The 26,837-nt window shown below is 40.9% G+C and overlaps 1 protein-coding gene across 1 annotated transcript; it reads right to left on the reverse strand.

The window, feature by feature from the left end:
* Positions 1–108: 108 nt before the first annotated feature.
* On the reverse strand, positions 109–24,854 carry LOC308106036 (transient receptor potential cation channel subfamily M member 5-like; the record flags this gene model as incomplete). The annotated part of the gene is made up of 17 exons (XM_080457037.1): positions 109–189; positions 1,246–1,330; positions 3,633–3,704; positions 4,887–5,019; positions 5,499–5,698; positions 6,129–6,300; positions 7,004–7,178; positions 9,805–9,937; positions 11,829–11,944; positions 12,539–12,782; positions 12,908–13,038; positions 15,198–15,340; positions 15,984–16,113; positions 16,271–16,393; positions 18,227–18,325; positions 21,865–22,104; positions 24,786–24,854. The coding sequence occupies 17 exons, from the start codon at positions 24,852–24,854 to the stop codon at positions 109–111; spliced, it is 2,346 nt and encodes a 781-aa protein (XP_080313163.1).
* Between the last annotated feature and the right edge of the window lie 1,983 nt (positions 24,855–26,837).

Raw genomic sequence — 26,837 nt, forward strand, 5'->3', positions numbered from 1 at the left:
ATAATTGAGAGGATGATTAACATCATTACTGGGGTGATTTGATGGTGCCAGTTAAAGAGATTGTTCTAAAGGCCCGGTGGAAGTTGACGGGGGTTTGGTCCAGGATCTTTAGGTTGACGGGGGTTTGGTCCAGGGTGCTTTGGCCAAAAGATCCAGGATTTGGCCGAGAGCATCAGAGCAATTCTCCACCTAGTGGACACAAACAGTAAAAACAGCATATAGTCATGAACGTCAACATTTAAGTGATAAAACTCTTTGACAGAATGGTGGACATTTGTAGTAAACTGTTCTATGAGGATTCATCACAGAACAAACATCAATTGTTACCTACTAGAGGTCCGGGCGGCCTACTGGCGCCTGGCCCCCTAGCCGCGCACAGGGCTCTAGCGAGGGCTCGCTTATTTTGGGGTTCCAAAATCGTGGGATAAAAATTTCCACTAAAAAAGTGTAAAAAAAAAAAAAAAAAAGGTAAAAAAAAATATATATATATATATATATACATGGGGGACCCCCTGGGGGTCCGCGGACCCCCTGGGAGTCTTGGGAACCCCGCGAAACATTGCGGACCCCCGCGAAACATCGCGGACCCCTTCGGCTTTTTTCATGAAGGTGGTTGCTTGTTTCTGGCGCACATCTGGCAACACAGACCTGTCTGCTTGTCAACCCCGACGTGGCAACCCAGATGCCGACTCGTGTGTTGTTGTTGTGGGGAGATTACAAAAGCGGCTGCGTGGTGTTGGTTGTCTTTGGGATGTACATGGCACGTGAATGACTGACATATTACCGTGAGTGTGGTGTGATAGAGACATGACTAAAGTGAAAGCAACGGCGCGGGTTGAAGCGAAGTGGTGTGTTGTTGTTGTGGGGAGATTTCAATAGCGGCTGCGTCGTGTTGGTTTCGGTTTCGCTCTGTGGTGCTCACGCTAAAGGGAACAAAATGGTGTACCCGTAATGTTGTCAGTTTGTGCTGTTCGCAATTAATTATGCTCCGAGGAGGCAAATGTGTGGTGAGCAATGAAAAGTAGCCTACGGCACCTGTCAATTAATCGCGCACGTTGTGGCTTGTGTGGTTAGTGACATGTGATATGTTGTGGTTGTGTTAATGGAAGGGAAACAATGATAACGGAAGTGAATGAGTGAATGAGTGAGTGAATGATGACGGAAGACGGGACTTATCTACAATGTATTATAGGATAGAACAGACCCTGAGGATGGAAGAGATTTGAATAAACATCTGGAAGTTACCTTGGTCTCCAAAGTTCTCTGTCTCTGCTCTATGTTGACTGTGGTTTCTGCCAGTTGTTTCAACACATTGTCCACATTGTCCACTCTGCCAAAACACACACGTTATTTCATACTAAACCATTTCCAGTGGTGGAAAAAGTACAAAATTATATTACTTAAAGGGATTGTAGGCGATTCAGAGATAAACAAAGAAAAAAACTCCAGCAGTTCATTTCCTCGACCACCAGGGGGTGACGCAGGGAGGACTTCCATAGAGTTAAGGAGACTTCTAAACGGGCCATGCCGAATATAGGGTGCTTTATTCGGATACAATTCGCGGAACTGCCCGCCCCTGCCGGTTCTCTGAATTTTTATTTTTAAATAGGCTCTTTCATGACAAATTGACCACATATATGAAGTTAAACAACTAAATTCTATCCAAACGCTATCTGAAAAGTAAATTATGTGCCTCAAAAACGAAGTTTGAGAGCGTTTTCAAACCGAAAGTAAAAAGTTCACACGGACACGGACGCGCACGGATGCGCACATGCGTGCGTTAATTTACGGCCCGACACATACATAAACAGTAGGGAAATACGGATTTCAGAAAGAGGACTGTGTTTCAATGCAGGAAAACACCCCAGCATCATTATATAGTGGCTGATAGAGGGGGAAAAATGCAAAATATATATATATAGATATTTTTCAAATTTAGGCTTAATGTTGCCAACAATCCCTTTAAGTAAAAGTACCAATACTGCAATGTAGAAATATTCTGTTACGAGTAAATGTTCGGAATAAAAGATCTACTTGAGTAAAAGTACAAAAGTATTAGTGTCAAAATGTACTTTAAGTATCAAAAGTAAAAGTACTCGTTACGCAGAATGTCCTGTTTCACAAGTTTTCAAATATAGTATAAAAGTCATAAAAATCCTTTGAAAATAGCAGATCTACAAGCTCACAATGTATTGCATCGCGACGCATTGTGTGCTTGTAGATCTGCTATTTTCAAATGGCAGAAATGTATATAGGGCTGAAGTGGTTAATGTATGTTTTGTAATAATAATCCAAATCTGCAAAATAAGTAGTAACTAAAGTTTTCAAATAATTGCAGTGGAGTAGAAGTATAATATTTGCCTCTGAAATGTAGTGGAGCACTGGAGTAGAAGTAAAAGTATCGAAAATTGGAAATACTCAAGTAAAGTAAAAAAAATATGACAAAATTGGCCAGTGATAGAGTCAATCTCGTTATCTTAATTATCATAATGTGTCTAGGGTCCATAAACCTGCTTAAAATATCAATTTAATATAATGGTTTCATACTGGCCTAAATCAGTCATGTTAAATGTACTCTGTACTCCTATTCTCTCTGTGTCTATGCAAGCCAAGGTCAAACTAGCTACAGGCTTTTCTGTGGCTATCTGTTGTTTTGAGAACACTTCCTATCAGTGTTCTTTTCTACTCTAACCCTTTCTTCAGTGTCACGAAATCACTGACCAGTGACAGGTCAGAGCCGATGTCAATGTGTTGACCCAGACATGGGGACGCTGTTTGTCCAAAGATAAACTGTCACACCATCATCATCATCTTCATCATCTACCATCATCATCCTCATCTGACGACGACGTAATCATCACTCTCATCCAATCCAAGAAGTCCACCTTCGCCCGGAAACTCATCTATGTCACATCCTATGATGTCATATGTTTATGTTAACGGACACTGTTAAAGTCCAGTGCTTTCTCTGTTAAAGGAGAGAGAGACGACGACCGATGATGCCTACCATACCTGTGACACTGTAACCTTCCATTCTCTCTCTGTCTGAATATAATATATTTCATTATACCCAATCGCTGCCTGTGTTCTGAGTCTGGTTTTTCGTTATCGCCGCTTTATGAAAGTATCTGGTACTTTGTGTGGGTGATAGGGAAAAACAGCTCCATCAGCCAGTATGCCAGTAGAATGAGGGAGCCCCTCTGGCCCCTCCCCTTCTTATAACTGTGACATGTCCAGGCTCATACGTTGTCTTCACGTCAACACACACCACTCTCCATGGCTTGGACAGTTTACAATGGACTGATTGATTGATTTATCCCTTTTATGGAAAACGGTATAAATGTAAATGAAATATAATTACACATACTTCAAAAGTACAAAGCACAATAAAACCAAAAGCGTATTGCCATTGCGGTCCCTTAGAGTGTGTGTGTGTGTGTGTGTGTGTGTGTGTGTGTGTGTGTGTGTGTGTGTGTGTGTGTGTGTGTGTGTGTGTGTGTGTGTGTGTGTGCTGGTATGTCCCTCATTTCATTCAGGTCGGTGTGGTGTGATTTATATGATTAATAATTGACCTGGACAGTTTCTATTTGTCAGGACCTTTAGTGATTGACGTGAAGTCATTATCATCTCACCTGTCAGTCATCTGCTGAATCCTCTGGTCAATGTCTGGGCTGTCAGTCAATTGTTTCAGCACATTGTTCACTCTGTCAAAAGACACAACACAACACAACACAGACACATTTCAGTGGTGCAGTGTTAGGACAAAGTAAAACTCAACTCCATTACTCGAGTATAAAGTATAAATACTCCTGGTATAATATTACTACACTACAAGAGAAAATTGCTCGGTCAAATTTGTACTTAAGCTAAAGTAATGGACTACTACTGTAACGTTGTTCCGGCCGGGAGGCGAACCCGGGCCGCATAGTAATAAAGCGCACGTTAGCAGTCTGCTAAAGAGCAAGGCTCCATAACACAGCACATTAGCTTTAAAACAAGTATTCAAAAGTACAAATTACATTTTGCTTTATATCAGTGCATTGATGTATTCAAATTTAGACTTTTTTCAAAATAATTTCCAGAACTTTTTAAACAAATATATAATAGAGAAAATAGTAGATCTACAAGAATAAAAGATCTTGTAGATCTACTATTTTCAATATATTTGAAATAGATCTTGAGTGGTACTGTACTATGCTGGGTTTCCACTGGCAAGTCCCCACACCACACTGCACCATACCGCACCGTACCACACCTCAGTGGGGCCGAAGGGGGCTGAAAAGGGTGCCAATTTTGCCATGATGTTTCAGTAGACTAAAGTGAGGACTGTTGCTCTCCCCCAGGACTTCAGAACATGTATATAGTTTGCTGCGATGTTTGGTTTTATTTGTATATTTTCCACTGGATTTGCTGTGATTTGCACTCAATTTGCGGTGATTTGTTGTTAGTAAACAGTTTTATTAACAACGTCCATTTGGTTCAATTTTTACACTCTTGAGTTTACAGACCTGTAAGGTGTTTTTTATCGATAGCTGGACTACTCTTGCACAGGTGATTTATATCTGTATGCAGGACAGTTGTCCACTTTACATTACAAAGGAGTGTCAATGACCGTAGTCTGCTACGCATACCTGTGGATTTGAGAGGGGGTACTACTGTGCTATGGAAACAGGAGATATTTTGGGTACCAAAAGGTGTGGTGCAGGGCTGGACTGGCAGTCGAAACGGAGTACTTTTTTTTTTAGTCAAAAGTACAATATTTGTCTTGTAGTGCAGTGAAAGTCATAAGTATCCAAAAAATACAAATACTCATGTAGGTAAAGTACAGTACAGTACTCAAGTAAATGTACTCTGTTAGTGTCCACCTCTGGTCATTATCATCTTACTTGTCAGAAATCTGCTTGATCCTCTCAGAGTCACTGCTTCTCTCTGTCTCCCCCTGGGCTGTGAGGAAGTTCCTCTTCTGCTCATTCTCCCAGTCCTTAACTTCCTTAACTTCTCTCTTCCTAAGGAACTCCACTAACCATTGGTGAAAATGGTTCAATTATTGTCATGCACCATCAACATAATTTACACAGTATCTCAGCAGTGTGAGCTGAGGTTGGGCATAGACAATGTCAACAATTTAAAAAATCTATTGATTAATCAATCAATTAATCAATTGCTTAATAATCAAAATAATAGTTGGTATATACTGTACTAAAGCACAGTTACACAGACAATTGTGTACAAATTACATCAGTTTTCACAAAAGATCCTCGGGAACGACATGATGTATGTGTCATTGTAACCCGTGCATGCATTCATTCATTCATTCATTCATTCATTCATTCATTCATTCATTCATGCATGCATGCAGGTGCTCACAATAAAATAGACAGTTGTCAATGATTCTCTTTTGTTCAAGACTTCACCCAGTGGTCAAATCACACTATAACCTTTTACTAAAGATGAAATATGTTTTATTCTGTTTAATTTGATCCAAATCAAATACTGACCAAAGTCAAAATTGTCAGTACTGTCCCTGGAAGGCTCCCTGTGGATTTTCTTCTTTAAAAAAGAGATGAAGAGATAAAGGTGGTTGAAGATGATGAACGGAGGAGCCAAAACAGGACGGAACTTGTACGCCAGGATGAGGTTGTAATGCTGGAACTTCCAGTAGAGGTCGCTCTTATCCTGCACCCTCTGAAAGGTCTTGCTGCATGGAGGGTTGAAGGGACAAAACAACAAACTATTCATATTTGGGGTTGATTGGATCTTGCGTTCATCATATGGTGTTTTTAAGAGCACTACACCACAGGTTTCCATTGCGGACCGTGTGTGTGTGTGTGTGTGTGTGTGTGTGTGTGTGTGTGTGTGTGTGTGTGTGTGTGTGTGTGTGTGTGTGTGTGTGTGTGTGTGTGTGTGTGTGTGTGTGTGTGTGTGTGTGTGTGTGTGTGTGTGTGTGGGGGGGGGGGGTGGTCTTGGTTTATGTTTCCTCATACATGCCTACAAGGTTACTGTGGACCATACTAATGAGGTGATGAAAGAAGAAAACAGCTGAGTTCAGTAAAGAGAGACAGAGTAACATTAATGGAGTCACAGACAGACAGAAGGAAGGTGGCTAACCGATACAACAGGGTACCTACGTGAGCATGGCGATGAGCAGGTTGATGAGCAGTATGTTGGTGACCAGCAGGAAAACCACCAGCAGAATGATCACCAGCCAGTTGCTGTACTCACTCCTGCATGGCTCAGCACCGCCCTCTATCTGTGTCACGTTGTTAGTGCAGTTGTCAGCCATGTCCCAATGTAATGCCACTTTGATTAAAATAACAATATTAACAATATTAATAATAATAATAATAATAATAATAATACATTAAATGGTTGAATACAATAGGTGGCCAGTGACGTTGACCAGTTTCACTTTCAAAACCTTTGCATCATGCATGTCACACAACACCAATGGTTTTGATAATGTGGATTGTGGAAGTTAAATGGTGGATTTGTGGATAGGACTCTATATGATCAAACTTGTTATATCAACAAAACGCATCGCATTCTGTTCGTGTGACATGCATGATGCAAAGATTTTCAAAGTGAAACTGGTCAAAGTCACTGGCCACCTACTGTATTTCAATAGTCAGCATATACGTCTCAAGCTGCAATTGAAACTTACACATAAGATAAGTTAATTGTCCATGGCACTTTAAAGGTATTGTTTAAATGTATACAGTATATAGTTGAAACAAAATGTTTTTTTCTCTATATTGTGACAGTAAATATTGCTATAGAGCTGTGGTAACCAACCGCATTTTGTGCAGAATACGCACACGCACGCACGCACGCACGCACGCACGCACGCACGCACGCACGCACGCACGCACGCACGCACGCACGCACACACGCACACACACACACACACACACACACACACTCACACACACACACACACACAGACACAAACACACACACACACACACACACACACACACACGCGCAAACGCACACGCACACACACCATCAACTTCCTCAACAGGAAAATGTCCAAAGATGTGCAGGTAAGGTCTGTAGAACACTCGACGGAAGATACGGTCTGGGTTGGGATCGTAGGAATAGAGCAGCGCCTGATTGGCTACTCCATATGCCACTATCCACACCCCCAGGAGGACGAGGAATGAGAAGATATCTTTCATCTGAACAGAAACGAGACATTGTTTATTTATGCTGTTTGTGAACTTCCCTCCACTCTAGCTCCAGGATGAGGTCCCACTGTGTCCAGCTCTGGCTGAGGACGGACCGGTGGAAATGACCAATTCAAAATATTGATAGATACTGCGGAAATTCATTTTGTGCCAAGCAGCCATCAGGATACAAAAAAATTACAAAACATAACATAAATACAAAATACATAGACAGATCACACAATACATTGACAGTGCTACACAGCTCCTCTCTTACAGAGTGAAAACTAGAAAAGGCTACCAGTCATGATTCAAGAGGCATCACATTACATTTTATGCACAGAACTGAGATAGGGCCTGTTTGTTCAGTAGTCCTATACTTGTAGGGACAAATGATCTTGAAGCCCTAGCCTGCAACATTGGCACTGTGTACCATCGTCCTGATGGTAAAAAGGTGGCATTGACTGTATAACAGGTGCGTTCTATCCCTAGCAATAGCTTTCCCTTTCCTAAGCACCCGGGTCTCATACATTGCTGCCATACTCTCAAGTCGTACCCCAGCTATCTTGCTGGATACATTGATGATTTTATGGAGTTTGTTCTTATTAACCAATGATAATGAGCCATACCAGGAAACAAAACAGAAAGTCAATGCACTCTCCACGAAGGATCGATGGAAGAGTACCATTACACTTTTTTCCACGTTATACTGTCTCAGTCTGCGCATAAAATGCAGCCTCTGCTGACCTTTCTTATGGCATCAGTGTTGGAATTCCATGTCAGATTGGAATCAATCGTTGTACCCAAATACTTGTATTCCTCCACAGTCACCACCCCATTCCCATCAATAACTATTTGCTGGTGTGCATCATGAGCACTAGTCCTAAAATCAAATATAACCTCGTTAGTTTTCTTAATATTAAACTGAAGGAAGTTACTCTTGCACCAACCAGCAAACTCATCCACTGTTCTTCGATAGCTTATCTCATCATTCTCAATCAGACCAACAATAGCTGTGTCGTCGGCAAATGATGGGTTGAAATCAACTTTTAGATCACTCTTCTTTGCCGTGTTTGTACTAAACGGAGGTCTCACGGCCCAACCTGCAGCAGTGCTGATGAATTACATCTTCCATTGTAAACGAATACTATTTTTTCAGAGACAGACAGACGGTGGAGGTGTGTCGATCTTAAAATGAGGCGTAGTCTGGGCACAAAGCTATCTTCACCACAGACTTGACCAGCTTGGAGCTCATCTCATCCGTCTTATCTGTGGTCTGTCGCCATCAGGCAGTTTGTCATATACAGTATCAGACTGTGGTTGTACCGGTGAGCTCCCAGTACAACAGTATCAGACTGTGGTTGTAAATATCTGGTCTGCAAGCTCACAACGCATCGTGCTGTGATGCGTTGTGAGCATGTTCTGATATTTCGGTTGCAATATAGCAGCAGGCGCGCAACCAAGTAGAACATAAAGTATAAGAATGTATCTCCACTCGTGCACATTTTGAAGAGAGGAGAGAGAAGGAGAGACATCTTCATGCAGCTGATAAATATTTTTATGAAATGATAGAAAGAGGACAATTCAAGTTTGTGGACGTTACATTGAAAAACTAAACAAGAACTGTGGACACATTGAAAAACTAAATGAGAACTGTGGACGTCACATTGAAAAACTAAATGAGAACTGTGGACACATTGAAAAACTAAATGAGAACTGTGGACACATTGAAAACTAAATGAGAACTGTGGACACATTGAAAAACAAAATGAGAACTGTGGACATCAGATTGAAAAACTAAATGAGAACTGTGGACACATTGAAAAACTAAATGAGAACTGTGGACATCAGATTGAAAAACTAAATGAGAACTGTGGACACATTGAAAAACTAAATGAGAACTGTGGACATCAGATTGAAAAACTAAATGAGAACTGTGGACGTCACATTGAAAAACTAAATGAGAACTGTGGACGTCACATTGAAAAACTAAATGAGAACTGTGGACGTCACATTGAAAAACTAAATGAGAACTGTGGACGTCACATTGAAAAACTAAAAGAGTGCAACACTGCTAGTTGGAAGAAGGAAGATTCACTCCTGTCCTTGACGAATAACTAATCCTACTTACAGTTTGCATACTGGACAAACAAAACAAAAAAAACACAGCTCGCCGACTTCTCCCTGTGTGTTTTGACTCATGCAAAAAAACTAAACTTTTTGGTTAATGTCCAAGGATGTGAAGAGAGCGGGAAAAAAAGATGTTCAACAGACGACCTGGGGTGAGAGTACTTTCTGCCGATGGGGCAGCAACTTCCTGTAAGTCTTAAAATCAAAGCACACGAGACTAAATGAGCCTTTTAAAAGTTTGTTATAACCGATCAATAACCTTTTCCTTGTCAGAAAAACAACTAAACAGTTGTAGAATTGCTGGACTACATTTATATTTTGGAATCGATGTTCAGAAAAAGGTAAGAATTGGACTGTGTCTAGCCAGAGCTTGACACAGTGGGACCTCATCCCGGAGGGAGAGGGGAGGGAGAGGTCAAAAACAGGGCTAGTGTTCATTATGATATCAGTGACCAATGCAACCCTCACAGTATGATAAAAGAACATTAATATCTGTCTTATATCTTACCATCTTTCCAACAATGATGAGTTTTGGTCCCATCCCTTTGTGAACAGCGAAGATGTGAATGAGACGGAGTGTGAAGACCATGTAGTCCATACACAGGACACATCGTCCAAAGTCATAGGACCACTCAAACATTCTGAAGCACACAAGCAGAATGAATACATTTAATAATTTTTTACCAAACTGAGACACACACCAGTGTATGAATGTGCAGCTCAGTGTCTCAATCAATGTTTTAAGCTCGGCTCAAGCGCTCAATACGTTGTGCTGTTACTAATTTAACGTGTTTCTCAAAATAAAATATCAGTTTATCTCACATCATTAATTTAATGACGCTACATGAAAATAAAATAATTTAAAAGAAACATCAATAACAAAACCTCTCTGGCCCTGATAAATAATTAAAGGTAGGGGTTTTTAACGTAGCCTACGACACCCAGAGACTCTGGGTAATGTAAGCTGCGTGACTAGAACGTTAATAACAATAAGAAAAAAAGTATTTTCATTGCTAGCTAATTGAGGAACTAGAAAAGGCCAGGTTGCCTATAGAGCCTGCAAACTTTGGAAGACAGTTATAGACAACTGGAATAGTATGAGAAACATGACTGATACATCTTGATCACATGACTTCAGATATAAATGTGTACCAGTTTCTGTGAGTTTTGGACAAAAGGTGTGGGAGTTGGAGCAAAAGGTCTGTTTTGAAGAAAACACCAAATGGTGGACAATCTAGTCTGGCACAAAGGACCAATGGGTCCTTTCTTATAGTACAACCTATGGTTCAAGAGTTATAGGCAGTGGTGAAAAAAGTACTCACATTTCTTACTTAAGTAAAAGTATCATTGTATCAATCAATGTATCATCAATGTATCAATGTAGAAGTACTCTTATACAAGTAAAAGGTCTGTGTTCAAAATGTTACTTGAGTAAAAGTACAAAAGTATTGGCTTAAAAATATACTTAAAGTACCAAAAGTAAAAATACAAAAATATTTGAAAATAGCAGATCTACAAGCTCACAAGTCGCGATGCGACGCGTTGTGAGCTTGTAGATCGGCTATTTTCAAATAGCCTACTGTATGTATAAAATAGGGCTAAAGTGGTTAATGCGTGTTTTATAATATAATAATTTATATCTGCAAAAGTAACTAAAGTTTTCAAATAATTGTAGTGGAGTAAAAGTACAATATTTTCCTCTGAGATGTAGTGGAGTAGAAGTAAAAGTATTGAAAATGTAAAGTAAATTAAAAAATCCTCAAAAGTGTACTTAAGCACAGTACTTAAGTAAATGTACGTACAGTAGTTACTTTCCACCACTGGTTGGTTATAGGTAGTGATAACATGAGGCCAATTTGAGAAATGTGGTGTGGAGTTTCTTCCTTGGCCTACTGGGAGTTTCACAATAATTGAATGCTGTGTTCAAGATTTGGGGCATTTTGTGCAAAACAAGCCCCTCCCGCTAACTTTGAAAGCCAATCATAGTCAATCTAAATGGAATCTGAAACATCTGACACATAAGTCGATGTGTGTGAGTGTTGGACAAAATCTGAGTAAAAAAAAGGAAAAAGTGTGTTTTTGAAGAAAACGGCGGAAAATTGGAAATGGACGTGGTCTATATGGGGAATTACGGCGGTCGGACGGAAGGACGGAGGCCAGAAAGCACTACGTGGAGTGGCTGAATAACCTAAATAAATAAATCATAAAAATAAACTAGTCAATAATCACTACTGTATAACTGGCAGAGACCAACCATGCATGTGTATCTGCACAAACAGAGGCAGCCATAGGCTCATGTTTAGTAGGTTTACCTCATATTTCATTGTGTTACCTCATATTTCAACGTTGCATGCACCAATATGATTGCATGGTGTTGGAGTTTAATGAACACTTAAGCTCCATTAATGACGATTATGGGTCCTGATGCCAAAGTCATTACCCACACAATATTTACTGTTTTTTGTTGTTCTGTCCTTGCTTATGTCACAATCTAGAGTACTATAGTACCTAATAGGAATAATGTGTACCAACCTGCAGATGAGACCAATAATGAACAGAATGATGGCAATGAGGTCATACAAGTTCCAGACATCCTGCATGTAGAGCTTCATCCTCTGACGTGAAGTCATGTCGAGCATGAAGAATGCCTGAAAGTTAAAAAACACATCAATCAAACTGAATCAAGCTAATAGACAATCAGCTGAATTTGTCACATGCACAGGCAGCCTATAATTTATGTTCTCAGGGGCCCCCAACTGACCATCAGTCACTGACTCCCGGAACCCCCTAAATGTTTGTATACACACCTGCATTATTGTGTGCAGAACTGTTCCCACCAGCAGCTTTCAGAGCACATTTGTAAGAACTATATTTTCAGTCAGCTACGTGGACAGTCACTGAGTTATTGACATTTGAAGTGTTAAAAACTGCCGTTGTGCCCAATTTAGTTTTTTTGGTGAATGTTATGTTTGTGACCGTGGTATGTATATATATATATATATATATATATATATATATATATATATATACAGTATCTATACAGTATATATATCTATATCTATATATATACGCAGTGCTATGGTCGCGAGCTTGCGTATCGGATTTATTTTTGGTGTGTTTTGTAAACACAGGGCAAAGTTAGATAATATGCCTTTAATGAAACGTTTCAAACATCATTCCACTGTTGTACTTTAGGTATTTATTAGATGAGTGGTATGTGTGTTAACACAGGAAATGCTCACCTCATAGATCTCCTCACATAAGAAGGTGAACACCCAGAGGTACAGCGCGTATTCACTGATGGACGGCCCACTAGGGGGCGGTGGCTTGAAGTCCACCAGCAGCACGTAGGCAAACAGAAAGAGGAAGGGGAAGTACATCACTGCATTTCCCAAAAAGGAAGTGACAGGAGCGCTCCAGAACTGACGCCATCTTGATACGACAAAGGAAGGCTTGGAGTGGATACTTTCTATTTCATCTGGTTCCCTGCAAGGTGGAGGATCATCATAAACCCACTCAACTTCGTCTTAAACAAAGTTAATTAATGTATAGTTTTAGTAACAAGTATAATTATGCATATGGGACAACAAGTGTGTTATTGTGTTAAACATGTAGGGCTGGGTGCTAACCTGTAGGAGATGAGGTTGGTGTAGCAGAGTGGAGGGCAGAAAAGGGTGAGAAGGACTTTCCACACTGTTGTGCACTTCTTCATGTCACCCCACCAAGCCTTAGACAGCAGAGACTGAGAAGCAGAACGGTCTGTTTTAGCTGTTTCTGTAGGGTCATGTGTGTGTGTGTGTGGTAGGGCATTCACAAATACTGATTTTGGTAGTCGACGTTTAATACCTAATAGTAGTCGAATATTCAATTATTCGCCGGTGAAATATCATATTTTCTTCATCCAATACAAACAAGCATTTATTATTAAAACGCTGTGTTGCAGCAAGCCTTGAAAACAACCAGCGAGTAAAGGCTTAACTAATGCACGAAGGGCTGTGAAAGGCAGCTGTGCGTTCTGATTGGTCTAAACCCACAGCAGCTGTTCCGGGCATAGCAAATCTACAAATCCACAATGCCTCACGGACTGAAGCATTGTGAGTTTGTAGATCTGTTATTTTCGGTATGCAACACCCTTCTACCACGAAGCATAGCATAACATGGTGCTCTGCTCTGTAAAAATCAGAGCCACAGCTCTGGTTGAAAAGAAACGGAGGGAAGGTATTCATTCAGTTCATTCAGTGTAACGATAGTTCATGTAGACACGGAAGGCAGAATGTTTATATACTTCATTCACACTCCCCGGACCCCCATTCGCTAACAAGCTTATTCAGTTGTACTCCTTTAAGGCATACGTTCAACCCCTTGTCATTCTCATTTGCTACAAGCTAACTCACTCACGCCCTCATACCCACAGTGCATCTCAGGCGGTTCATTTAAGCAGCTCTGTTCTCTGTTCATTCTACGTGCTTGGCTGGTTGTACAGCTGTAGGTTTTCAAATTCCCTCCACCTCCCCGGCCTCCTCCCTGTGGCTTTTAGTTCATATTGTTATTGGTTGATTCTGTGTATTGTACTGTGGTTCTATGGATTATACTTTGATTCTGTGTATTGTACTGTGCTTCTATGGATTGTACTATGATATGTGGTAGTTTAATTAGGCATTGAAGGTTCAATGTTTATGTAAAACTGTATTTATGCTCTGCTCTGGGGGTTGTGATTGAATGATCTGTGACATGTTTGCACAGGAATCTGTAATATCACATGAGCAGAGTCACACCGCCAAACTTGAATGCAATATCATTGCATATATGGTAACGGTTATATGTTAATAAATGGTTAATGGTTCATTACGGTCTGGTTATTTCTGAGCTGAAGTGTCTAAATGAAATTTCACTTGAATAAGTCAGAACAATGATTGTTCAAGCCTATCCTATCTATGTTCAACAACAACCACAACAACCACCACGGGTCGCGAGTTATTAATGGATATACTCGGCAACAGGAGGGACTGCTACTGTACCCTGGACGTCACGACACGTCTCCAATCTAACTTGTTAAACAAACTACATTAATAAACTCACCAATAGTAAGTAAAGTAAAGTATTTACACACTGTAGTTGTCACCATTGAGCGTACAGCCATGTTTTTTTCTGCTTAAAAAATATTTCTGGCATGAGTGACGTCAACGACACAACGTCACATACAGTATGAAATGATTTGACAACAATCAATCATGAATGGATTAGGAGAACTACCAACACCAGAGTTCACAGCTGCGTGTCTGCTGTAGAAAAGCCACAGCTAAAAAATAAATAAACAAAACAAAAAATCATAAAAGTAATATTAAAAATAATATCAGAATAAACGGCGTTGATGTACAGTGGTTGAATAGTGGTTTGATATTCAAATATTCGAATATTCGACTATTCTGTGAATGCCCTAATCAGTGGCACTAGGCACGCTGCCAGGAGGCCACAGAAGTATAACCTGGAATCCAGACTGATTCACTACGTTTAGTTTTTGTTTTTTTTCACCTTTCACGTCACCTGTTCACGTAGGAAAGTCATTGCTGATTGGATAGTGCTCAACGAATCACAGTAGGAAGTGAAATGACTTGAATTTTACATTGGAGGGCTCATGGTCCCGCCCCGCCCAGAGACCAATCAGAACCTTAGGAGTCCCAGACTGAGAAGTGAAGTGAAAAAACAAACCAGCGCTGAACGTAGCGATTCAGTCTGGATTCCATGCTGACAGAAATATGTGCCTCCACTATTTTCCCGGTTCATACTTTGAAATATTTAATTTTCATTTTGAAATGAAAGTTAAAGTCATTAAAGTGGCTGAAACCTTGACCAAGATTGTTGAGGATACCAGCTGAACTAGCCAGACAGAGATGGACCAACCTCTAATCCGTCATGGTTGAAGAAGAGGTGTGATTCAACAGCTATGCCCATCTTGAAGCAGTTTGTGTTCCATACTGGAGACTCTCTGTTGAGCAGCTTGAAGGAGAGATTCTCATTGCTCTGGTAACATGAGCTCAACATACCTGAGGTTAGGAAGACGGCACACAGGACAATCATAAGAAAGAAAGACAATGTATTTATTGGAAATAATTAAAATGACAATATATTAATATTTATTAGGCCTGTCCCCGACTAAGGATTTGTTTAGTCGACTCTAGTTGGCGACTAATTGCCAATAGTCGACTGACAGTCGACTATTAAAAAAATAATAATAATAAATTTTTTTTTTTTTTTTTTTTTTTTTTGGGGCCAAAATACATTTTATTTCAAAGGGCCAAGTCTACACAGTTTGTTTTGTCTCCAGCAGAGTTTCTAGTGTCTCTATCTCTCTCTGGAAGAGGTTACACATGAACTCTGCAGCCGCACTGAGGCGCTCCAACACAAACAATACCAATACAAAGACGAGGAATAAGAAGAATAAAGTGGAAGTTACGGTTGCAGGTGTAGACTTGGCCAAAAAAACAATTTAAAACATTTTTGGCCCTTAAAAAACAAAAAAATAAAATAAATAACCAGTCGACTAGTCGACTTAGTCGAGGTCAGGCCTAATATTTATATATGAAACATATATTTCCATTCCATGTTCCAATGTTTACAAAGTTGACATAGTCTTCATAGGAGCCACAACCTAAAAACTTCAGTTTGATGATTTATTCAATTTCTCACCTTGTGCCCTGTTCTCAAACTTCTGTGCCAGCTTTTTCATGGAAAGTTTGGTGTCCGTCTCATTTTCCAACTCTGACATCTCTCGAAGCATCTTACAGGCACTCAGAGCATTCAGCACTGGCTCCTCTGCCTGGGAGATGGACAGAGAGACAGAGGGACAGAGGGGCAGACGGGGGGACAGGGGGACAGAGGGACAGACAGAGGAACAGGGGGATGGCTCATTACGGACTCCATACTCTACAATAATAATACATAAATACAAATCCTCTGAGCATCAGGTGTTTTACCTTCTCCCAGAAGAAGACAGCCATGTCATCGCGGTTCTTTAGGACAGCCCAGATAAAGAGATGAAACCAGGGGGATTCACAAAGGTCGTACCTGTATTCTCCATCCAGCAGCTCTCTGACAGGCTGAGGAGAGAGAACAGAACTATGAAGAGGAAATGAGCATTAAAGGCCCAATCTGGGATTGTTTTGAACAGATATATTAAGCTTATATTGAAGTAAATAGTTTGTAATTTGTAATTGGAAAGATATGCTATTTACAAATATCTAAGTAATCTAACCCCATCATAAATCAAAATATTATGTATGTTTTACTCCAATGTTTACAAACAAACTGTACAGAGTACAAAAAACACAGCTTACAAATCATTTATATGTTGTCTATAGTGTTCAGTGGCGGAGCGTCCGGGGAGGCCAGGGAGGCGGCCGCCTCCGGGCCCGCGACCCAGGAGGGCCCGGGCCGTCAGATAATAAATCGGTAAAATCAGGCAAAAATAAGAATTAAACAACATAACCCTAACCTAACCCTACCCTAACCCTAAAACCGAAATAAAGCGACAAAAAGCCCCCCAAAAAGTGACCGAATCCGGCGAAAACACGAAAAAAAATGCGTGCGCATGCGCAGGGGGGGCCTGATCACTGTGCTGTGCCTCCCGGCCCGGCTTTCAGTTGTTCCGCCACTGATAGTGTTAGTAATTGTATCAAGACCTGAGTCAATAAAAACCTGTCTCCAGGGCTATTTGTTTACATTTATATTACTGATCAGACCTTCATTGACTTAAACTGAATAAAGCAGTTATTTAATTTGATAAAACCTGTCATGCTGACAGGTAATGTGCCCGGGACGGGCACTGAAAAGTGTGTGAGAGTGTCATGCTGACTGCTTATTTCTTTAGCTGGCTTTTCAATTCCTATTCCTTTTGATTTTGTGTGCATGTTTGCTTTTCTTTATTATTTCATTTTTAGTTTCAGTGCTTTGAAGCCAGTCTATGGTAGCAGTGTCAGCAGTTCAGCATGGAGGACTCCCATTGGATAAGTGAGTGGAACAGCTGCCGGACATGAGCTAATTAGGAAGGCTCTCCCTATTTAAAAGCCACTGTTGCAGAGTGAGGCAGTTTCTCCCAGATGCAGAGATGCACAGACCTCCAGCAAGGCCAGAGGAGGAGGACTTGGAAGAGGTTGGAAGGAACCAACCGGACCCCCCATTGGAAAGGAAAGTAGATGCACAAGACACTTTGTTCTGCTGTGATTGGATTTTAGACACTGGAACTTATGTCATTTAATGACTGCACCTTACAGTTTTAATGGCTTTTAACACTGGACGGCTCTGAAAGACCCCTTTCCCCATTGGGGGGGAATTTATGCATTCCCCTCCTATACGCCCATTCCACTGCTCTGCGTTTATTAGTATAGGTTGAATAAAAGAACATTGACTTTGGACTTCTTGCCTCACTGTGTGGTTTTGTGTGGTGTCTCCCCATATATGGTCACTGTTTAGAACCGAAGCCTTTGGCTTATTTCATTGTTCACACTATTGTGTAACAAAACAAACTGTGTCATTATTTTATCAGCAGAGTAGAGGCTAGCTACTAACTAATAAACTGCTATTAACCCTTAGACCAGCGGTTCTCAAACTATGGGTCGCGAGTCTCGCGACCCAAAGTGGGGTTGTGGGAAGAAATCCCATAAAATATGGGGTCGTGGTATAAGAAAGTTTGAGAACCCCTGCCTTAGACCATATTACCAGAGTCCCCCAGGGGTCATTACTAGGGCCCCCTAATCATTTTCCTCTACACTAAATATCTTCACCAAAAATAGCAGATCTACCAGCTCACAAGACCACACGTGGTGAGCTTGTAGATCAGCTGCTGAGGGTTCAAGCCCAGAACAGGGACACTAGTGTTCATGTTTAAAGAGATGATGAAAGAACATAACAGTATTATATGTTCAGAAGAATACCTCCAGAGCCTTCTTGCCAGAGGTGAAGTCTTCTAGACCAAGAACAGTTAAGTAGAAAGGCTTCACATCAACCATGAACTTCTTCAAGACACGTGACACCTGGAGAGAGATGGAGACGAGGCAAAGAAGATGAAATAAGACAATCCTGTCACAATGGACACATTTCCTGTCAAATCAAGTGGCTTTGTACTATTGCTTTCTTTCTTTTTTCTTCAGAAAAAATATTCATACAGTATAGTATATGTTAAACAGAATTATCAAGATTATATTATTCACCAATGAATTACAAATTTGCTTTATATTCAAAGTAGATTGTTGGTGTTAGTTTAATTCCTTCCACCAACCTTACAACATTAATTTGTGAGTGAAGGTCATCTCCTCAGAACCACTGATCAAGGATTATACTGTAATATAGATTTGTCCCAAACCCAGATTTGGCTCTAACAAGGGGTTAATTTTGTTCTCCTGCTATGCCTCAAAAATATGGAACGCCCCACCAACAGTCGTAAAGGAGTGTGAATTCCTACTCTCCTTCAAAACTGCTCTAAAAGAGCACTTACAGGTGGCTGCAATTTGAAACTGGCCCCTGTAAAAGTAAAAGCCTAACCCCCCCCCCCTGTTTACTGTACATATTTTTGTTTCTGTTTTCATACTGTTTATATGATGTTTTGCATAGTGGTGTATATTTGTCTGTCATCGATGAATTGAGTACAAAGGACACCAATGGAAACAAGCCATAGGCTTTCTTGGGTTTAAAATCCTCTTAGCAGACCTTGCATTGAACTGTAGTCTAGGACCTGGCTAAGATATGTATGCACTTAATTTAGGAGAGAATATCTCAACTGTTCTAGGCTGATATGACCCCAGGGAACAACTTAGGAACTTTGACTAATTCTCTATCCGGGACGAAATACCTGAAAATGACCACGCCCTTTTTAAAATGACCATAACCGATGCACAACTTCCAACATGGCTCTATCTGCTAAATCGTTGGAGCTACAGATATACTGAGGTGCTAAAAAAAATCAGAATATGTGTTTAGGGAAACATGCTAGTGTAAGTGTAAAATGTCTAATTTGATATTTTATGACAGCTAAAAGAAACCGCTAAAAACATATAGTCCAGGGCCATAGGGCTATTTTTGCGCGAATCAATCTAAGAGCACCACAATTGTCCCAGATCTAACCCAGGCATGCTCTAATGATTTAGCAAGGGTGCCCGAGCCAGCGACCTTCAGGGTCATCATAGTGGCCAAATCCAATATGGCCGCCACCTGACAAAGTTTTTGGCTATAACGTTTGAACCACATGAGCTACGAATGCAAACGTTTTTTGACAATAAGAAACATGTTTGAATGCTTATCTTTATGATTTAATCTATCTAGAGGACACTAATTTGATTATCACAAATATGGCCAATGTTATGAAACAACCAATGTATCTTAAGATGTAATTTTATTGAAACAATAGATTTGATTTAACAGTAGAACTCATTCCTAATGATACAGCTATAGCTAATATAGTATGTTCAACAATGCTCAGCATAAAATGTAATACTATATAGTATTACTATTCTATACACCATTGACTAGTATGATATCATACTAGTCAAAGGTGTATAAAATTGTTTACAATATGTTGATATCACATTATGGTCTTGGTGTTACAACAGCAACAGCTTTACTGGCACCTGCAAGATAGGTCCAGTAAGGTTCACAAGTCTTAGTCATGGAGTCCCAGTTCCAGCCCAACCTATTGAAATATGGGATATTTTGTTGGACGGAGGTTATCTGATTCCAATAGAAGCTGGTCTGCAGCAGTGTTTACATGCTGAATCAGTGCAGCTTGGGTGGGAGTAGTCTCGCGTGGCCAGACTGTTGCCTCCCACAATTTAAAAATGTTTCCATAGCATTCAGAGATTGTGGAATAGTTGTCTGGTGACGCGAGACTAGGGTGGGAGGAATGTTCTTGAGGGACTGAGACAAGCCACTGTCAGGATTCATCTACTCTGCTGTGGCCACCACAGCTATTGCTGTATATGATGATGACCATACACTCCAATCTTTGGACATGGCCATTGGAGTTGATCTTTTCAGGCTCCAAGGGCAGGGTGAACACAGGGTTTCTTTGAGAGACCTGCACTCTTTTTTACCATAGTCAGGGAAGGCTGATGGTACCAGGTCCCTTGAGAACCTTCCTCCCACCCAAGCTGCACTGATTCAGCATGTCAGAACCTGGGAACCTTATTGGACCCATCTTGCACATGCCAGTAAAGCTTGCGCTGTGTGTGTGTGTGTGTGTGTGTGTGTGTGTGTGTGTGTGTGTGTGTGTGTGTGTGTGTGTGTGTGTGTGTGTGTGTGTGTGTGTGTGTGTGTGTGTGTGTGTGTGTGTGTGTGTGTGTGTGTGTGTGTGTGGGGTGCAGTATGTATCAGTTATTGCAGACCTGTTCTGTTGTAGTAACACCAAGACAAAATCCTAAGAACCATTTGTTGTTTAGCAATTAACTTTTCTGATTCTAATTTAAACATATTGTTCAAATTCCATACACCTTTGACTTTTATGATAGTATTACATTTATGCTGAGCATTGATGTGATACTCTACTGGCTGTTGCTGTATAATTTGGGTTGTATAGTCATATTTTATTGTTTCAATAAAATGACATTATTTTCTCCAGTTTGATATTAACTCATTCCTACAACTACTGTATACACTCAATCTGGATTAAACTGTATGTTACATAACATGTTTGGTATAGTGGCCATATTTGTAATAAGCATGTCAGAGTGCTTTAGATGGATGCAATCATAAATAATGACCATTCCAATGTGTTTCTAATGCTCAAAAAGCATAAAGTAGACACTACGTTTGCCAAAAATGACAAAGATTAAGGTAAGTAAAACACATTTTCAAAACTAATATTTCTTTGAAATATGCAAAATAGAGGTCCAGCCACACCCAGTCATAAAGATAAGCATTCCAACATGTTTCTAATTGTCAAAAGAAGATGATTTAGACACCAAGTTTGCATTTATAGCTCATCTGGTTCAAAGGTTTAATAGCCAAAACCTTTTTCAGGTGGTGGCCATATTGGATTTGGCCACAATGATGACCCGTTGCTGGCTCAGGTTAAATCATTAGGCTCGGGTACCCTTGCTAAATCATTAGAGCATGCCCTGGGTTACATCGGTTTAGGTGCTTTTAGACTGATTCACACAGAATATTCCTATAGCCCTGGACTGTAATATGTTGGCATTTCTTTTTGCGTTTTTAGCTATTCTGCCATAAAATATCAAATTAGAAATATTACACTTTTCTATGTTTCCCTAAACATAAGTATTCTGAACATTTTGAGCATCTCAGTAAATCTGTAGCTCCAACGGTTTAGCAGATAGAGCCATGTTGGAAGTAGTGCATGGTCATTTTTAAAGGGACATGGTCATAGAGAATTAGTCAAAGTTCCTAAATTGTTCCCTGGGGTCATATTAGCCAAGAACAGTTGAGATATTCTCTCCTAAATTAAGTGCATACATATCTTAGCTAGGTCCTCTACTACTGTACTTTCCTGTGCTTTTTTTTTTCAAACTGCTAATAACGTATTTAATCAATCAATCAATCAATTGTCTAAACCTAAACCCACCTCAAACAGAACTGAACTCTCTTTCAGTTTGATTAAGTCGATGGGATCGATAAAGTCTGAGGTTCCCTGTAGCTCCTTCTGGCGCTCCTGTGTGTCTCTGTCCACTCTGCTGTAGAGTTCCTCCAGGAGGCCATAAGTCAGGTATTCCTCGATGTCGAACTTCTTCTCAATGAACAGACGTAAAAACTGGGGCTTGTGAGTGGCCAGTGCGAACGTCATGCAGTCCTTCAGAGCCTCATCCTGATGGACACAGTACAGGTAAAACAGGGACAGGTTATTTAACAGTTTTTAAGCTGTAGACCAGAAAACGAAAAGGAAACATAATGGCCCTCATTTATCAATGGAGTGTACAAACCAGCTTATTTGTTTGCCTATATTTGACCTTACGCCAAAGTCCAAGTGACATTTATCAAGCGACCCTTTACAGCCAATCCTAGCGTACATTTGGTCGGAGCTTTGATAAGTCTGACAGCTGAAAACGAGCGTCATCCTCCGATAATTTGACAAACCTCTGTAGTGGGTGCATGGGTGCATGGTGTCGTGGTGAGGCCAAAATTGTTCTGCCCGGTTCTCCTCAGTGGCTCGAGCAATTGATCTAAATTTGCCCACGGAACTGCGAAGCCCGTTTTTCGATATCACCAAATCTCAGCTGTTTATTAGCGTTTTTGTGTGAAAGAATGTCGCCTCCCTGGTTGCCAGATCATGTGCGCATATCCCCCCACGGATGCGTCGACCGGGTATGGACTAGTTTAGATAACACGCCCTTAAATATTCTCGAAACGCCCCGATTTTACGACATGAAGAACCAGAATACGACCAAACAAAGCATGGAAAGAAAAGAAAGAGTTTACCCCGCTCGCCTCACTGCCTGTCAAGTCAAGTCACGCACGCACGCACGCACGCACGCACGCACGCACTGCATTCATGATTTGAGGCATTTTGTTCCAAAAATGTGTTTTGCTAAATTAGACCTGCTGGTGGTGCTATAACAGGCCAATGTGAAAAGGGTGGCATTTCTTCCTCGGCCTAGTGCGTGTGAAATTTCACGGAAATCGCAAGCTGCGTGCATAGTTTGAGTTTTTTTGTTCAAAAAGGACCAATCCTGCAAACTTTGGAAGCCAACCATAGGCAATGAGGATGGAATATGGTAAATCGGACAGATCCGTGTTGATCACATGACTATAGAGATACTGTGTACCGATTTGCATCACGTTTGGATAAAATCTGTAGGAGTAATGTAAAAAAATGGGTTTTGCACAAATCGGCCTCCTGGTGGCGCTATAACAGGCCAATGTGAAAAAATGGGGCAGAGGTTCTGAATTGGCATCCAGGGAGTGTGTGTGCACAGTTTCGGAGCGACCGGGCGAACGGTGCCGGAGATTAGCTGCTAACACACAGACAGGACGGACACACACACGGACACACACACGGACGGACGGACGGAGGGTAAAACATACTCTCTCGCCATGCCTTCGGCCTGGCGGAGACAATAAACATTAATGGATGAAGGCTGGTGTGTTGTGTACATATACATTTTGGAGTGGATATATGTGTCCAGATGCCTGTCAGATGGTCAGACAATGCTGCTCCGTATGTCTACAATGGAACAACTGCTTTAACAGTCATTCGGTTAAGCTTGCAGATCTGGCTGCATTGGCTATTTGAAAACAGCAGATCTACAAGCTCACAACGTACAGTAACGTGTCCTATATGGAGTTAATACAACCTGGTTGGGTTGAGGATATAAACCTGACGCTCCAAACCTTTGACCAGCGCCGGTTATTCTTCATGCTGTGGATTCATTTGGGCCACCGCGGGAGATCGGACATTTAACCCTCCAAACACACCAGCCTTCATCCATTAATGTTTATAATTCATTCATCAATGATCACTCCATAAACGTTGAGATTATTATGACTGCCTTGCCTGCTATCTCTCATTTAACGTGGCGTCACGGCAGCCTGTGACTCAAGGGGAATACATGATTGCTTTATTTTAGTGTAACTTGAACGCGCACTGCGCACTGCTCATAATGGGTTGAATTAATATACAAACGTATGGTATGATTTATGATGATGAGTTTGGTGTCATTCATGTCGGCTACTTGACAAAGATTGTACCATCACAGAATACATAAAAGACTGCTATTTCCACAGAGTGCCAATGCTACACTTGTCTTGGGCTTGCAAGTAGGCGCGTGTGTGTGTGCGTGCGTGTGTGTGTGTGTGTGTGTGTGTGTGTGTGTGTGTGTGTGTGTGTGTGTGTGTGTGTGTGTGTGTGTGTGTGTGTGTGTGTGTGTGTGTGTGTGTGTGTGTGTGTGTGTGTGTGTGTGTGTGTGTGTGTGTGTGTGTGTGTGTGTGTGTGTGTGTGTACGTCAGACACGGACATGAAAGGGAGCGAGGCGAGGCGAGCGGGGGAAACTTTATGCTTTGTTTGGTCGTATTCTGGTTCTTCATGTCGTAAAATCGGGGCGTTTCGAGAATATTTAAGGGCGTGTTACTTAAATGACGCTCGGTTTCAGCCGTCACATTTATCAAAGCTCCGACCAAATGTACGCTAGGATTGGCTGTATAGGATCCTATAATAAATGCCACTTGGACGTTGGCCTACGGCCAGATTTAAGGCAACAAATACGCTGTTTTTTACGCTCCATTGATAAATGAGGGCCAATGAGCGTGTGTGTGTGCGTGTGTGTGTGTGTGTGCGTGCGTGTGCGTGTGTGTGTGTGTGTTAATCATGAATACAAGGTTATTTGTAATGTTTGTTAAATGGGTTACAGAATGAAGAACATAATGTGGGACCAACTATTAGTAAGTAATTCCAAATCTACAGTAGTAATATTTCACTAGGTGGCAGTATTTACATGCAGTGATTATATGTGTGACTTCAACATTCAGGTATGTTGTGATGTTGTTTCTCACCGTCCAGTTGATGTTGATGTTATCTTTGAAGAGCTCACTGCTGGCAAAGTCCACTCTGTTACATCTCATTGCTAGAATCAGCTCCTTACCGTAAGGGAAGGTATTGCCTGATGCACGATGCTTACTGGCTGAACGCACGCACGCACGCACAAACGCACGCACGCACGCACACACACACACACACACACACACACACACACACACACACACACACACACACACACACACACACACACAAAAGTTACTGCAAAAGTCATGAAATTCATCCACAAAGTGACGCACCACTGCAAAGAAAACGCCTACCCTGAAAGAGGGAGTTCCAAGTCAATCCTTAATAATTGTAAACAGATAATAATTATTCATTCATAATTAATGCCTTATTATAGGCGCAAATGGCAAAAACTGGACATTTCTGAGCACATGTAATACTGGTCCAGTGGTCCTACTCTTCCATCAGGGCTAGAACTAAATGTGAAAAAAAAAATTCCTACCCCGGGGAGAGGTATCTAAAAAAAGAAGGCCCTTTTTGACTGTTTGTTCCTGTACTAAATGTGCTGAAGCCCACAGTGTTTTTCACCTCCCAGAAGTAAAGACAATTACACATAATATTGATTATTCTTATATATTGTACCTGGCATCAGGGCTTTGATCATGACTGTATCAAAGTCTTCTAGTCTCTCCTTGTCTCTACTGTAGAATGTTATCAGCTTCCTGTTCTGGTAGATGCTCTGAACCTGAGGGTCAAGGTCAAAGGTCACAGCATGGGAAAATAAAAAATGTCTGCAATTACACATCAACTTACTGTAAACAGGAACGTATAAGACTTTGAGATATTCTGATGGCATTTTAAGTCCAGGGGTCAACACTGACATTTTCACAAATTGGCACCACCTAAGTTGACTGTAAAGTTTTTGTATTTTTTTCTTCCTACATGTATCTAGTTCATATTTTGGTATGATAACCCTGCCAATCTAGTAGCTTAATGACAGTTATCACTCTCTAAACAAACCTACCCCCATATGAAACTGTCATGTGTGTGAATCATTTATATGACTTCTAGACAATACTTTTTGGAACAGTTGGCCTCAAGGTGATTTTACCAGTACAATACATTTCTGCTGAGGAAATGTTGGTATTGTGCATATTTAATTAGATAATTTGCATATTTGAACACATTTGTGAAAATAATTATTATGATAAATACAATTACAGTTAGATATTTCAAAAAGTGTAAAACATATGGGGGGAAATAGTGGAGATACGTCTGTGACCTACTGACAATGTGCACAAGCAATTTGGTGCTGATCGGCCCAACGGTTTGCAATATTAGCTAGGACAAACTGCCACACGCTGTAGCTGTAATAGCTGGGAGGGAATATGTACAAAAATCATAAAGATTGTGCACTTTGTGACAATTGTTAGATTTGTGGCATGGTGTAAGGTTCTCAAAAACCACTGCATACAAGTTGGGCTGGCCCACTAGTGGCCGGTATGCAGAAACTCCAATATTAGACGGAACAGTAGCCTGGTTGAAACCCCCATAAATTGATACAAAAGGTTTTTCAATAGATTATGTTATTATTGGGCATGCTAAATGGCATACTAGCAATCTAGGAAAATGTAACTTCCGGAAAGGCGTCATTTTCAAGATGCCGTCCATGATGGAGCTTATATGGCTATATTACTATTTGTAACAGGAAGACCTGTCTCCAGTCAGGCTTCTGGGTCCACGCCCCAATTACACAATATGTGTAGGTAATCACTGATTAACCCCTCCCCTATAAAGCCTGGTACTCATGCATTCATTCCAGCTTGGCTCTCTGACTCTGTAGGCCGTGGCTTGTCTGAGTAAGGTAGGCAATGGAGTGTTGTGTTGCTTTTAAACCGTTTACTGTTGTTTTGTATGTATTGTTAATGGTATATGTTCCTCAGGCGCCCTCCTCTCTGCCTCAGTGTTGAGGATAAGAGCAGTTTCTAGCCAAGTGGTAGGGCCCAAACCTCACTTAACCTGAGGCCCCTGTATTCTCCAGCCATTATACCCCTGCTATGGTG

The sequence above is a fragment of the Gymnoscopelus braueri genome (genome assembly GCF_963280865.1).
Source record: "Gymnoscopelus braueri genome assembly, chromosome: 2".
Taxonomy (NCBI): domain Eukaryota; kingdom Metazoa; phylum Chordata; class Actinopteri; order Myctophiformes; family Myctophidae; genus Gymnoscopelus; species Gymnoscopelus braueri.